The sequence below is a fragment of the Corythoichthys intestinalis genome, chromosome 15 (genome assembly GCF_030265065.1).
Source record: "Corythoichthys intestinalis isolate RoL2023-P3 chromosome 15, ASM3026506v1, whole genome shotgun sequence".
Classification (NCBI taxonomy): domain Eukaryota; kingdom Metazoa; phylum Chordata; class Actinopteri; order Syngnathiformes; family Syngnathidae; genus Corythoichthys; species Corythoichthys intestinalis.
This window is the reverse complement of record NC_080409.1, coordinates 22,166,939-22,181,889: the sequence shown is the minus strand read 5'-3', so window position 1 is coordinate 22,181,889 and position 14,951 is coordinate 22,166,939. Positions and strand designations below refer to the sequence as shown.

Genomic DNA, 14,951 nt, shown 5'->3' with positions numbered 1-14,951 from the left:
ATACATATATATATATACAGGGGTGCACATAATTTTTTGCCCAGGTTCTCAGAGGAGGACCTGGAGATGTGACTTGGTCCTCATTGAGCTTGAGAGCCGACCCGCCTGATGCGATAAATTTATGACAAGCTTTACTTAGAGCCAATTAACTTATTTAATTAATTATATTAACAATTAATGCTTGATTAACATCAACTGGCACAACAAAATTGGCATTACTTTGAAGTGAAATGTAAAGAAATAAACATAAAAGCACCAATTCAAAATAAAGGGCATCATGCGGCTCCCACATTAACTCCAAGCCTTTTTAAAAGTGGGATGTCCTCCTCATAAGACCTCATTGAACGTGCATGTTTAGCTTTGTAAAATGCGAGCAAAAACACGTTTGTCAGTGCATGTCGCTGTTCATTACCTTTATTCCGCGACTTGTCCATAGGGCGAGTGGGGTCCTGTTTGACATCGATAGTTTGCTTAATTGCCACATGCTCTCTGTTTTTTTTTCGTGCTTTTCAAAGTTTGGATGGCTGAAATTCTTTGACCCTCCATAAAATGCGCTGCTCTTATCGGCGACATTGGGATTCTCACGGCACATTTTGTACCGCATTTCCGTGCGAGTCGCCACTTTTCAGCAAAAGTCCTTTTTTTCGGTAGCTCCGGTGACGTCTCTGTCGTCTGTCTGTCTTTTGACGGGGGTGGGGGAACACAGAAGTAATTACTCAGTGTGGCCTGCCTCTTCGACATTTTGAGAAGTTATTTTCTCGTGTCCGCCGCAAATACAGTGGTCAGCCATTGATACGCAAAAGCGTATGGAAGCCGTTGAGGGCCAGCGCGTTTGTCTGCGTCCAGTACGCATGCGCGCATGCGGACCACTTATGTGCACCCCTGTATATATATATAGTATATATGTATATTTCTGTCTCCATCCATGTACCTGTTTATAATGCGCACCATGACTTTACAAGTAGATTTTGGGGAAAAAAGTGCGCGTTATATTTGGGAAATTACGGTAGTTCGTTTATTTTTCACAACACGCCAGCCAAACGGCTTCAGGCTTTTGTAGCTGCACCAGAGAGAGGCGTGTGAGCCTTTTTGGGTTTCAGAAAGTTCCGATATACCACGAGATCGGCCAAGACAAGTGTGCAAGAACTGTGGGATCATTGGACTTACGAGGAAGTGAGTAAACTTCGTATTTTGTATTATGTCAAATACTGGGATCATGGCACACGTTTCAATACGGAGGTGGATTGCATTTTGTGGCTGATTGTCCAACGAGAATGCCACTCAGCCGACGACCGGCGTCTTGTTTGCACACACCCCTTTATACTCTGCTCATTGTCCTCTTTCTGTGCCCGGTGTTCTGTCAAATTTTCCACCCAATCAGAAATTGCAACTTTGTGTTAAAAATGGCGACTACAGCGATTACAAAGTAAACACTACAAACTTTCTTCAAATAAAGGACTATTTACTTACATTTGATCATAGACGGACATGTAGAAAATTTCTCCTCAGACACATTCTGCCATGTTAGCTGCACAACAACTGCACGCCGCTCTCTCACTGTTTACGTCTTCGCCATGTAGTTAAGCATTAATTTATGCCATATTTGTGTTGAACAGGTGGCACCTACGCGCGCCTTCGACGTTGGCCGGGGCAGGGAAATGACAAAAGCCGGACTAACTCCAGTGGCATAAAATATAGTTTGAGAGGTACAAGAAGTGGACAGTTTTGACCATTATGGAGTAATTTTGCCATGTCGTACTGAATAAATGCATTTTTAATATTTCATATTCCATTTAGCACAAGACTGTTATTTGTTGTGACCATACAATTATTTAGCAATTGTTGAAAATACTTCAATAAAAAGAGTATCCTGTAAATATATTGGAGTAAAACAATGACATTTTCCAGCTCTCTTCCTCGCATTTCCCTCGTTCTGAATAATTCCCCCTCAATGGTCTGAGTTATAAATCCGATGAAACAATGACCCTGCCGATGTCATCCTCCTGTTGGGGACGCTAGAGCCCTATAATGGTAGGCGTGGCTAAACTAGAGATTAAAATACTAATTTCTCGTCATCTGCGCTTTGCCAAATTGTTGTACTAGTATATAGTTGAATCGTCTCAAAATATGATTCTAATTCACATAATAATGCTGTTTAAGACATTTTTATCCTGACGTAGGCACTTTAAATGTGCCCTATTGTCCAAAAATATATGGTATCCTATTTAAGCCTCAAACCTACCAAACTGCAGTTGATAAAGGATACAACAAAGTTTTGACAGCTTTGATTTAGTTCCCCCTTATTTTGCATTTGTATGACTGTTAATAATGTTAATGTTAATGTAAATGAATATGCAACTTGAATTCCAAGCAAGCAAATAGGTATTTCTATGAAAAACCTCAAGATGGAGTGGTCCTGAGAGACATGCTAATGATATAACGAAGTCTTTATAACTTCATTGGAACACTCAGGTAAAGTACTGCATGTACTTTAGGTCACCCTGCAGTGAATTACGATGATGAATGCAAACTAATGTTAGGGCCTAAATTGTTTTTATGAAGCCAACTCACAATCAACTTGCAATAGACACCTTTATTTGTTTTTTGTGAAAACATACATAAAAACAGCCAAATTTGGAACATATTGTTTTTACTCGACAGCAATGAAACACAACTGGCATTCCTTCAGTGGTAGCTACACTAGCTTTTAGGTTGTTGTGCAGGTAAATAAGTCAGTTTGTCTTGCTGTCACCGCCTAAGTGTTATTCAACCGCAACGACTAACGACGTCGCTAAGGGAAGGAACAAGGGAACTAGTGTTTGTCACAGACAGGAATGACTGAACAACATTTTGTGGTCCTTACGTTTCCAATTGCTGCCACGCTGTACTTTCACAGAAGACAGGGCACTAGTGTGGTGTGTTCTTGTCTAAACAGCCTATAAATGCGCAGTACAACATTTCAAATTTGTCAGACTTTACTGACAGGATACATGATTCCTGGCTGCAGAAGTGCACAAAGACAAGCTAGGTATTATCCAGTATGGCCTCCATCCATGAATGAAGGATTTGTTTTGCTCCTCTTCTAGCTTTTGACATAGGCCACCACGATTAGACTCTTCTGACTGGGACACAATGTTTGTTTATTTTTTTCCCATGGTTATAGGAAATAATTTCAAGCTCTGTAATACAGGGAAGAACGTCAAACTGATTTATCATAAATCACAGGTAAGTCTGGTGTTAACCGAAATATAGTTTTGGCTATTTTAGGAACAGATTATTGAGTCTTCAAAAAACTAAGCATAAATCCACTCTCTCTTCACAGAAACTGGAGCGGATACAGCTATAGAAAAGTTTCAATTTCATCTTAAGACTTTTTATCAGGCCTTCAATACTGCTGCTATTCCTCACACTACCACCCCCAATGTCAGTACCAAATAATTCATATTTCAAACAATAAAATAAATAAAAAAAATTAATACAAATCTGATTAATGACTGGCTTAATTGTGTGTGTATCTTTTATACAGAGCGGAAAACAAAGACAAGGGTGAAAAATCAGTTTCTGCTTTTGCACCCCTCTTTAAAATAAACTGCTGTATTTTAAGCCAAAAGAACTGTTGTGTTTGATAGAACAATATGTCTATATGCTGCCATAGCAGTTTCATAATGCATTAAGCCCCCAAACTATTTTTAATTTGTCCGTTTTACCCTGGAGACCCCCGTTTACAGACACCACGGAACCGCTTTTGTTTCAACCCAGCTATAAAAAGCAGGTAAGTAATTATATTTATTATTTGAAATGTCTACCATTTTTAGCTTAAAATCACTAATAGATGTCTAATATTTACTTAAAAAGAAGAAAAAAAACTACTTAAAAAAATTATTTATTCGCATATTTTAACCTTTTAAACAAATTACGTCACAATGAAAGAAATAGCGTCTGTAAATAGGTCATGGATATTTACCTCATAGCTATCGCTGAATTGTAATTTTTTTTTTTTTGTTACTGTAGCATTTTCCCCGATATTTTAGATGATAAATGATCGAACCAAAAAAAAAAAAAAGGTTAAAAGGGTAAATATTTGAAAGAAAAAAAATCTCGACCACTGTCTGCATCGCGACCCTTGTTATATTACCATGTTTCACCCATGAAATCCCCAAAAAGTCCTGTTGGGGTCATTCACAGTTGTGTCTTGACACTTGGTTATCCATGCTACATGGAGTTTTTGGATCGAAATGAACTAAGTACGCGATAATCTCGTTAAAATCATGGTGTCTTTAATGATGTTCTCTCATGCTCTCACCTCGAGTTAGGGTTTAGAGGTTTAAAATGTATTTATTTATTTATTTAGTTATTTTTAAATACCCTCCTGGTTTTTCTTCCCCCAGAAAATTGAGATTTTAAGCTTTCCAATGATGTATCACACATGAATATAGAACAATTTTGAAATCTTGCCAATGTGGGGTCTCAGAGCAGAACTTCAAGTCACTCGAGTGTTTTCGCCATAGATATATGTAAAACAAGTTTAACCACAAATATTAATTTCAGGGCATCTCATAAACTACTGATAAAGAATATATTCATCTTTATTTGGAAAAAAAAACCTTTGCCAAGAAATTGCATGCCTGCTTAATGATTAATGATCCACGCAACCTCCCTCATGAGACCTGAACACACCACAATATTCTTTCTTTATAGTAATTCAACGCTGTGCTGCACCCACCCACAAAACAGCACGTGTTTACTCTTTTTCCTATAGAATGTCAGAGCCCATCAGATCAGCTAAGCCTGAAGCTTTAGGTGGACGAAGGAGGGGGCGGAATCGTCATTCTACGTCCAACAAAAAAACCCTTGGATATATTACCAAAGAGGCACAAGGGAGGGTTTAAAACCATCTATTCAATTTACTATCGAGAGAGAATGAGGCACTGAATTACCCTTTTTTCCAAGCACAATGTCATTTCCTGCTGAATATTTGACCACAAAGTGAGGCTGGAGTTTTTGGGAAGGGGATATGAAGCGAACTAGAGATGTTTTGGCAAAGGAACGGGGGTGAAAGTGAGGGCTGTCCAGAACTCTCAATTGCTGCGTATGGTATGTTAACTATGTTACGGCAGCACTGCAACAGATATTAGACATTATACTTTTGTACCTAATACTTTCCATGTGCATTTGCAAGCTGGAAAATCCTGTGCATTAAGCACTGTATGCAGCTTGTGCATATCATTAAAAGGCAATTTTTCTGCCAATACACAAATTAGAAGTTGGGTTTGAGCTGCCGTTCAATAACATTCATCACTGTCAGCGAGGCATTGTGGGAGTAAGGCACCAAGTCTATTGGGGTACAGCGAGAGATTGCAGCCATAAAAAAAAAGACCATTGAACTTACCTTCTTTTTACTGCAGTATATCTGCCATTTTTTCTCATCGGGCAAAGCGAACATGGCCTCTCTGTTCTTATCAGTCAAATCCAACTCGTCCTGCAACAACAAGATGCATACATTTTTAAAAAACATTTTACAATCCAAAATTATTACACAAATAACTTTTTAATGTCAGATTCTGGTGCATATACACATGTACATACATGTTCATAGATATGCATGCAAATATCTCATTAATTCATAAATGTTAAGCACAAAAAGTCCTAAAGGGCTTCATAGACATAGTTGACGTTACAACATTAAATAAATAATAGTAAATAAGGAATAATAATAAATAAAAAGTAATGAGGGCATCCTTTTAGGTGAATATTGCACAACCTATTTTTGTCTATTCATTTATTTATATGAATTTATTTTGTCATTTGATTTTCCACCACTCTTCCACTGTCAGTTAGTCTTTCCTGACCACAGAAGAGTATTGACATTCAGCCTGTTGCTTTGCTCAATTCTTCAGCCGTGTACAAGGAACCTCCTTGCTCCTTTTGAAATGCATATGAGCCCAGGAAATGTGTTTGCCAAAGAGGAAAAGCAAAGTTTTAAGAGGGTATAGATTGTTAAATCCAGTACAGGACAAGGAACAAGCATTGCCTTGATGGACTAAAAAGATTGTGCTGAAAAAGACATAACTGGAGGACCACAAAACCACAGAAGATATGATAAGATACTTAAGAAGCAGGGCTTTGTGCTGGAGCTTGACACTAATCTCATCATAATGGTTTCGGTACCATGACGTCAACCAGAAGTCCTGCGACCCCCAAGCCTCCCCTAGAGTGAAGATGGCCAACAGTGCCAGTGGTGGGGGGCCCCATGAAGCCAGTCCCACAGCTTCACAAGTTTTTATTTTTATTTTTTTAAAACCATTGAGCTGGATGGTGTGGGTGAGGTGCACAGTGTGAGCCTGACACGTTAAACGGTGACATCATCTCTCATCCAGTGCTTTCAATACCAGAACCAATTATGGTGAGTTCTGAATAACATAAAAAGGAACAGGCTGAATGGTGTGAACTTGAAGGACATGTAATGCAGACAGAAACCACAAAGGAGCTTTACAATCACAGGTCGAAGCGTTTTTCATCTCAATGGCATCATTTTACTGACTAACTATGACTCTAGTGCTGAGCTAGTACACTCAAGGTCTGTGCCCACTGCAATAAAGAGTAAAATCACAGGTCCTCCCTTCCCCTTTACTGATTCTCATTTAAATGCCAATCTACTCACATCCTCCGGCTACAAAATCAAGTCTGATGGGCTGTTTACATGGGATGCAACGATACAGTTAAGTCAAGGTTCGGTACGATTTTCGATTTGATTTAATACATTTAATGCTCCGAAATAAAAAATACAAGCGTTATTTTTTTTTTCTTACGTTTATTTTGCTAACAAGCAAAAATGACAATGCCATCATATAAACATGCATTTTAGTGCAGAATATTTGTGTGCTTACTTCTTACTGATCTGAAGAAATTTTGTATAAAAGTGCTGAGAACAATCTTTAGTGTATGTACAAAGAGGCGTGGCACACTGTTGATTGCTACAGCTCTCTTAGCAGCTATGTTTACCACATGAGCAAAACATCCTATTTGTGGTCCAAGTCCATCTGTGTTACGTACTGAATTAACATAATCTGCAGTATTATCTATAGTCACTGGTATGGATTGATTTGGCAAGTTTAACTTCCATTCAGTTATGCCGGTTTTTAATTCATCGATGTAGTACTTGGACTACGTGTCCCATGATCACTCTGGGCTCAGGCAGCAAATGGCATGGGACTTGGGGGGGTTCTAACGTAGCACTCTAGGTTGCTATTTGATGATATCTAAATTGTGCGCGCACGAGTGTTGTTGGGGCATTAAAAAAGTTAAGAAACGCCACAAAAGTCACGTCTGCTCATTACTGCACAACACCAGCATTTGACAATCGACTTTCATAAGCAGGACAAGTTTGAAGTACAGCACTCTTAATTTGCCACTCATTGTTCATCATGTAACCGTGAGTTAGCTCTCTGTGTCCCAGTGTGTTAAGCTGTCTGGTGTCAAACCGAGGCTATTCGTAGCAGCCGAATCGGCAACAATATATTGGCGGGCATTGGTGTAAATATCCGTTAAGACAGTCTTTTTAAAATATGTTCGAGTGGGTATAGCGTATCAGGAAACACAAAATGCTGCCACACAACGGATCTGTATGACTTTGAAGCCGGCAAGCCGCCTCCTTAAGCTTCGGTCTTTCCTTACGAGCAATGATCCTCATGCACCACGGCTCCCGCACTTCAGACAGTTTGGAGTGGAGGGGGGGCTGCTAGTAGGGAGGAACTTTCTCATAGCTTTTTTTAAAAGGCAAAAATGCGCCGGACATTATAGCGAGAGAGACCACAATTTTTTTTTTTTGCGGAAAATACATTTTGAGAGCTTCTTCAATTGGATCAAATATTTTTGCGTATTGAATCGAAGAGGGCGTATTGAATGGTTCAATGTAAAACTGAGTATTGTTGCATCCTTACTGTTTACATGGTGATGCTACATCACAAAGACGCAGCAATTGTGTTGCGGAATATTCTCGCCTTTACATAGTGACGGCGAAAACGGAAGGCGAAGAGGCAAACTTTTGATTCTGCCCTCTAAGGCGGAATGATTCGATTGCGAGGATTGCGCCGCAACCTTATGCATGGAACACTCTCGTCAGCACTCGCACACATCACTTTGGGCGTGCGCAGTCGTTGCTAGTAAACATTCAAAACAGCAAACATGGCGGATCGACGGCTTTAATTTAGTGTTTTTATAATATTTTTAATCTTAATATGTATTATTTTTATATTTTTGTGCCTTTTAAAGCAAAAGAAAAAAAATATTGACAAGCAATGTCATAAAATTATTTAAACTTTTAAAGAACAGCAAATGTACAAGAAATACGAGAGAAAAATTAAAATGTACCGGAAAAACCGTGAATAAAACTGCAAAATAAAAAGTTGGGGGGGTATTGCTTCGAGTGGGTGGGAGTGTTGTCTTCCAGGCTGAGGAGGTTGTTGTCAAGGAAGTGCATCATTGGCTGTCGCTTTGTAAAGCTGCACTGCCCACTAGGCCCAGCATGAATACTAGAGGTGTGCATCGACACCGTCCTCACGATTCGATTCGATTACGATTCGGAAGGCCACGATTCGATTCGATTCGATTCGATTCAGAGGGTCACGATTCGATTCGGTTCGATTCGATTCGGCAATGCATTGCGATGCATTAAAGCCTGGGATGCATTAAAATTCTAAACCAAAGCATATTTTTTGTGAATCATGAGCCAACACAAGCGGACAGACATTAAACAACTTTTTATTGGCTCTTGTGTCACTCCTGGTCGAAGTCAAATGAAAATAGTATACTTTCATATATATCTTTAAAAAAAAAAAAATCAGATCACAGCATTTAATTAGTGCTTATAATGAGACCAGGGCTTTCCCTTTTTTTTTTTTTTTTTTTTTTTACACACAGTAGCAGCCTTTCACACAGTGCAACATCTGAACTCCTGTGCAAAATCAGTAATAACAGTCACTGTATTTTAGTCACAACGACCCATCAATAAAAATATTCAAGTAAATATTAAAGAAAACGACAAAGAAAATATTGTAGTGCAGCAGCATCTTTATCGCAATATCAATCCAGGGATCAGTTCAGTTGCAAACAAAACATCAACTAAATTGCAATGTAGATCAAAAGTAAAATGTAGGCCTAGCCAATCTTATATCTATAATATTTCTCGCTCCCTCTTTCTCCGTTTCAGCCATTGTTATGTTATGTCCTATCTCTCTGCTCTCTCGATTACAACTGCGCTTGTCTGTGGCGTTACTCCGGTAAGGAAGCGGATTTGGGTTCCTCGTCCCCCCTGCATAGAGGTTAGATCTTGTGCCCGAACCCGACCCGACCCGAAATGTTAAGCATTCACGTTTCGGTGGGTCGGGTCGGGTCGGGCCGCCGCGCCGGACTAATAAAGTATTTATAAAAAAAAAAAAAAAATGCGCAGAGGGCTGTGGCGCAGCCCTCTTTTTCTTCTTCTCCTCCCGTTATTTCGTTGTGTGAATGCTTTTATGATTCTCATAAATATATGTAGACTATTTAAATATTGAGTAAACTTGCGTTTTTTTCCTGCCAACTGAGAATTCGTTACAAAAGACACTTTTATTTACGCACACAAAGGCAAATGTGATCCTTTTGAATCTTCTCCTCTGTGTGTCTGTAAAACCGTTTTTTTTTTTTTTTTTTAATCAAACTTTCCCAGCGTTATTTCGTTGTGTAAATGCTTCTATAAATTTCGTAAAAATATGTAGACTATTTAAATATTGAGTAAACTTGCGTTTTGTCTGCCAACTGAGAATTCGTTACGAAAGACACTTTTATTTACGCACACAAAGGCAAATGTGATCCTTTTGAATCTTCTCCTCTGTGTGTCTGTAAAACCGTTTTTTTTTTTTTTTTAATCAAACTTTCCCAGCGTTATTTCGTTGTGTAAATGCTTCTATAAATTTCATAAAAATATGTAGACTATTTAAATATTGAGTAAACTTGCGTTTTTTTCCTGCCAACTGAGAATTCGTTACGAAAGACACTTTTATTTACGCACACAAAGGCAAATGTGATCCTTTTGAATCTTCTCCTCTGTGTGTCTGTAAAACCGTGTTTTTTGTTTTTGTTTTTTTTTTTTTTAAATCAAACTTTCCCAGCGTTATTTCGTTGTGTAAATGCTTCTATAAATTTCATAAAAATATGTAGACTATTTAAATATTGAGTAAACTTGCGTTTTTTGTCTGCCAACTGAGAATTTGTTAGGAAAGACACTTTTATTTATGCACACAAAGGCAAATGTGATCCTTTCGAATCTTCTCCTCTGTGTGTCTGCAAAACCGTGTTTTTTTTATATTAAACTTTCCCAGCGTTATTTCATTGTGTAAAGGCTTTTATAACTCTTATAAAAATATGTAGACTATTTAAACAGTAAGAAAACTTGAAGAAATGAAAATAAATTGCTGCTGCTGCGTTTTTTTTTTTCCGCATCACTCGGCTCGGGCATGCAAATCTATAGTTAATTGATCTGGCCGGTCGGGCTTCAATACCAACGGGCCGTGTTGGGTTGGGCTGGAATTTTTTAGGCCCGATCTAACCTCTACGGGCTTGCTTTGAATGTAAAGTAGCTCTCTCTACAGGTAAACATGAGAATAACAATACAAATGGGGAAACTAAATCCATTGCATCACCGGAATTGCGCAGGGAAGATTTTTGAACGTACTTATATATTTTAAAATGCGCTGAATCGATTCAGCGTGTTGCCCGCATCGAATCGAATCATCCCTGCCCCGCATCGAGATGCATCGCCGCATCGATTATTGTTGACACCCTTAATGAATACTGCATCGTTTTCATGCGGAATTGCGATATCATTTGAATCGAGCCAGAACCAAGACGGAACCGTGTAAATGCAAAAATGAAATGTGTCGTATTCTTGGAGCATTGCTTTATAAACGCCCCCTGAGAAGTCAGCTCGTCTCTGGCCTGACGCCTCTTTGCCAGGTCAAAGCCCCACTGTCCAAGCTGCAGCTATTTACAAGACCTGATACTGGAAGCTTCTGAGGAAATCCATGAGAATAAGACCCTTGGATTTGGACCAGATGGGAGCTGAGCCCAACAGTTGATCTCTCGGCTACTTCTCTCTGCCCGACACTATCCCTTAGGCCTCTCAATTTAATGACTGATATGGAAAAGAGATACGAATGTGAGAGGAGGGTGTATGCAATGTGAAACAGGACTTAAGTATCTCTGGAATGCTGGATTCTACAGTTTAGTGGATGTTTATATTTACTTAAGGGTTTTACGTAACACTTAAATGACTGAGAGGTTTAAATTGCAGAGTAGCAAAAGGAGAAAACAGAAGGCGAGCAGCAGGGCAAGCTGTAAGGGCTTATACATGCTCTAATAACTAATTTTTTTCAGCAATTAGAAGTATGTTTTACCGTATATACCACACTTATTTGTATCACTGAAAACACTTTGTTGACACATGATATTACATTGTAGATTGTTATTATTAAATGAAAGACATTGAAGAGGATGTAGAGCATAGCAGTGCCATATATTTAGAGTAGCGACCCTCCCATAGGGATTCATTATACGATTTTACTTCCGGGTTTTCCGGGTATCGGAGCCTTGCGTAGTTCCAAACATGGCTTCGACGAGGGCGGATCGCATTCATTCGAATGGCTGACTGTTAAGTATATTCGGAGGTAATTTGATGATAAAAACAGTCACTTTTGAATTTTCAACAGTCTATATTCTATAAGAAGTGCTTTATAATGTATATGTTGAGCTTTATTTGTATGTGCGCGGCGTAGATATACATACATTTTATCTTGGTGACGAGCTATTTTCTCCTACTTTTTAAGCTGACTCTGCTAACTGGGAATGTATCGCCAGGGATAAATTAATTAAATCGCTGCCTCTTTTAAATTGTCAACTCTTTCAGAGGCCCTTTGTGACGTTCACACTCATCTATATTTGTGAATATTGTTACACGACTGGCTTTACGTGCTAATTAGCTCGATTTTGTAAGCTTTGAGCTAAGGTATCACCCTCATGGAAGAGTACCAAGTCGATGCATGACAACCTGTATTCTTTACACCAAAATGTTTGACATTATTATATTTTACAGATCTGTATAAATTGAAAAGTGATGTCAACAAACAACAAAAACAAATTTATAATAGAAAACTAATGTAATGTTTTTTTTTAGGTCACATTTTCAAGATCCGCTTCTGCTGGGGACTGCTGCTGGTGCCTGCTGGCTTTGGGCACGAAGCCCATTTTTCAAATAGCAAAAAAACATATTTAATAAGCCTTATATTTCATGTTTTGACGGCTGACCATTGCCATGCATTTTTTCTGCTGTTCTTGTTCTTCCCATGCTGTACAACCAGCCATCACAGGCCACTGATCTATAAAATGTTAGGTGTAAACAATGAACCATGACACCAGTTTCACCAATTGTTCAATAAAAATGTTTTTCTTCATCAAAGGGTAATAAGTTGTTATTGTTATACATTACACCATGTTACAGAAAATAATACAATTTTGTTCCTGTCTTGTAATCATTTTATTTGTGTTGCTTGAGTCCAAACCAAATGAAAAGTGCCTCTAAAAAGGTACAGGTTTGGTTTTGCTAAAATTAGAGGTTATATTCAAAATTATATTTGTTAAACGTAATATCTTTGTGTTTCAGGTCAAACTAAGTCTATATAATAAAAAGGAAAATGTACACACATATATATTAGAAAGTACAACAGTAAAGAAAAGTGGAAAATAGAATTCAAAAGACCTCCAACTTTTTGGGAAACAAGTGTTTTTATATGTCAACGCGACGAAACAAACTAGGATGTGCCATTTAGAACTTTGGAACAAACGATGTTATACATGGTGTTATCTTTGATATATTACCACAGGTAGGTGAATCAAGGAAATCGAGACATTCTCTGGAAAAACAGTATTCTTGTGACAAAAGAAAAACCTAAATCATCTTGCATTTCAATGTAAAAGTCGATTTCTCGTGCAAATGCTAAAACAAACATGAAACTTTCACTCCACATGGGAAAGTTCCCTTCTGCGTTACAGTTTACATAGTTTTCAGTTGTCGCATTACCCTTCCAAATGTGAAACTAGCATTTAAATATATGTTATAATGAAATAAAATAATCAAACTAGTACTTAGATACGGAAGTGAAGTTTCGCCATTTTCAGCCACTGTGTCAACTCTAGTCTACATGATGTCATGCCTTTGTGTTAAAAAGAACAAATAATTCATAAGTTAGTTAAAAATTTATTAGTTAAAATGTAAACATGATTGTGGAAAGGTTTCGTTTAAAAAAAAAAGAAAACATTGGGAAAGAGACCTCTTCTCGTCCAGCGAACGTGGATTTGTGCTTAGATCATCTTTCCCAATTAGCGATCTTTGACGCGATCCTTTTTTCCCCTTCATTCAAGCTTTTTTCACACTCAGCGGCTGTGAGACTTAAAACCTCTATGAAGTTGCTCTCCCAGCTAAGCCTAGGCTAACATTCATCTTTGTAAGTTTTAAGTTTGTTTGTATATTGAATTGGAAAGGAAAACTTGTGTTTTGTTTTTGGCAAACTTTTTCATGGTGCTAACCTGGTGAACCTACTCACACGTGTAAAAATACAATTGTACAACGTTTTAAATGTATTCATTTTGTATATTTCACTTACCACGATTTGAGAGCTCAATAAATTGAAGAAAAGTACACCTTGTGTTTGGAGTGTTTGTTTTTGGGTTCGCTGGCTGTTTAGCAGAATAGTGTCACTTTCACACACGGCAACAAACAAGGGAAAGGGTGGGCACTGCCGTGCCAAGCCATTTCGGCTGCATTTTTGCCACATGAAAAATTGCGAATACCTTACTACGGTATGACAGAAAATTTTTGTGGTTTTGAAACCGCCACGTTTTCTCACCACGGTAAACCGTGAAACCGGTCACCGGCACATGCCTAGTAGAGCAGAGCTGATGTAGAAATAGGGTGGTTGAACATTAAAAATAATAAATTCCAACACATTTTGCAACATTTCATCCTTTTCTTATACTTCCATCTCCCTTCATGTTAAAAATGTGTTCCAATGCGGATTTGCGTCACATGGCCTACCCTCGTGACCCTTTACTAACACATCAGAGCATGCAGTCCTCTCGCACTCCACATTCCAAACAAAACCAAATACCTATCTACATTGGCAGCGCAAAACTTTGTCTAGATGTTCTCCCGAACATCTCCGCCAACACACTCCAGTTGGGAATTCATATAAACCAAAGCTAATATTTTTACACCTGCTGCTCAAAAGCGGAAAATACATACCTTAGGCTACTGAGACCTTTCATATTTTCAACAGCCTGTCGAGTAATGTTACAAATTAAAAACCGGGTGTCACGGTGGTCATATGTGCAGCATGCTGACGGACAGACCTTATCATTCAATTTCCTGTTTCCCAAAGCCAGTTGGCTTCTAAAATGGGCTGAATACCAATGAATCCTGAAACACTATGGAAAAAAAGGAGGCACGGTTCAAACAGCAAATAGGGGCTCTTGGCTGAGACGTTGATTGGCATACTTTGAGATCATTGGCTTCGTGATAGGGTTATTTTGGATGCTGTATTAAAATAAACATATGGATTGTACGCTGTCATGCACTAAACAAGGATTTTTTTCTCTGAAAAAGAGTAATCCAAATGGAGCAAAAAAAGACATTTTCATCACATACGTAGCTACAATCTACAGTGGGGAGAACAAGTATCCCCACTTAGTATACACTTCCAATGGGTTTCCCATTGGCAGTGTATCAAATACTTGTTCTCCCCACTGTATATCCAACTGTCATGATTACAACAAAGTAGTGATGAGCTACGAATGATGCATAGTAAAACACTAGCAGATTATATGAATATTATATAACATGAATGCATCCAGGCAAATTATCATGT

General features: G+C 38.3%; 1 protein-coding gene across 4 annotated transcripts in view; it reads right to left on the bottom strand.

The window, feature by feature from the left end:
• The window catches only part of daam2 (dishevelled associated activator of morphogenesis 2), a 153,987-nt gene that overhangs the window by 80,256 nt on the left and 58,780 nt on the right, over positions 1-14,951 (bottom strand). For all 4 annotated transcript variants that reach the window (XM_057859782.1, XM_057859786.1, XM_057859784.1 and 1 more), the window contains exon 3: positions 5,390-5,479. In XM_057859782.1, the coding sequence (XP_057715765.1) occupies positions 5,390-5,479 (90 nt within the window). The remainder of the gene's footprint in view (positions 1-5,389; positions 5,480-14,951) is intronic.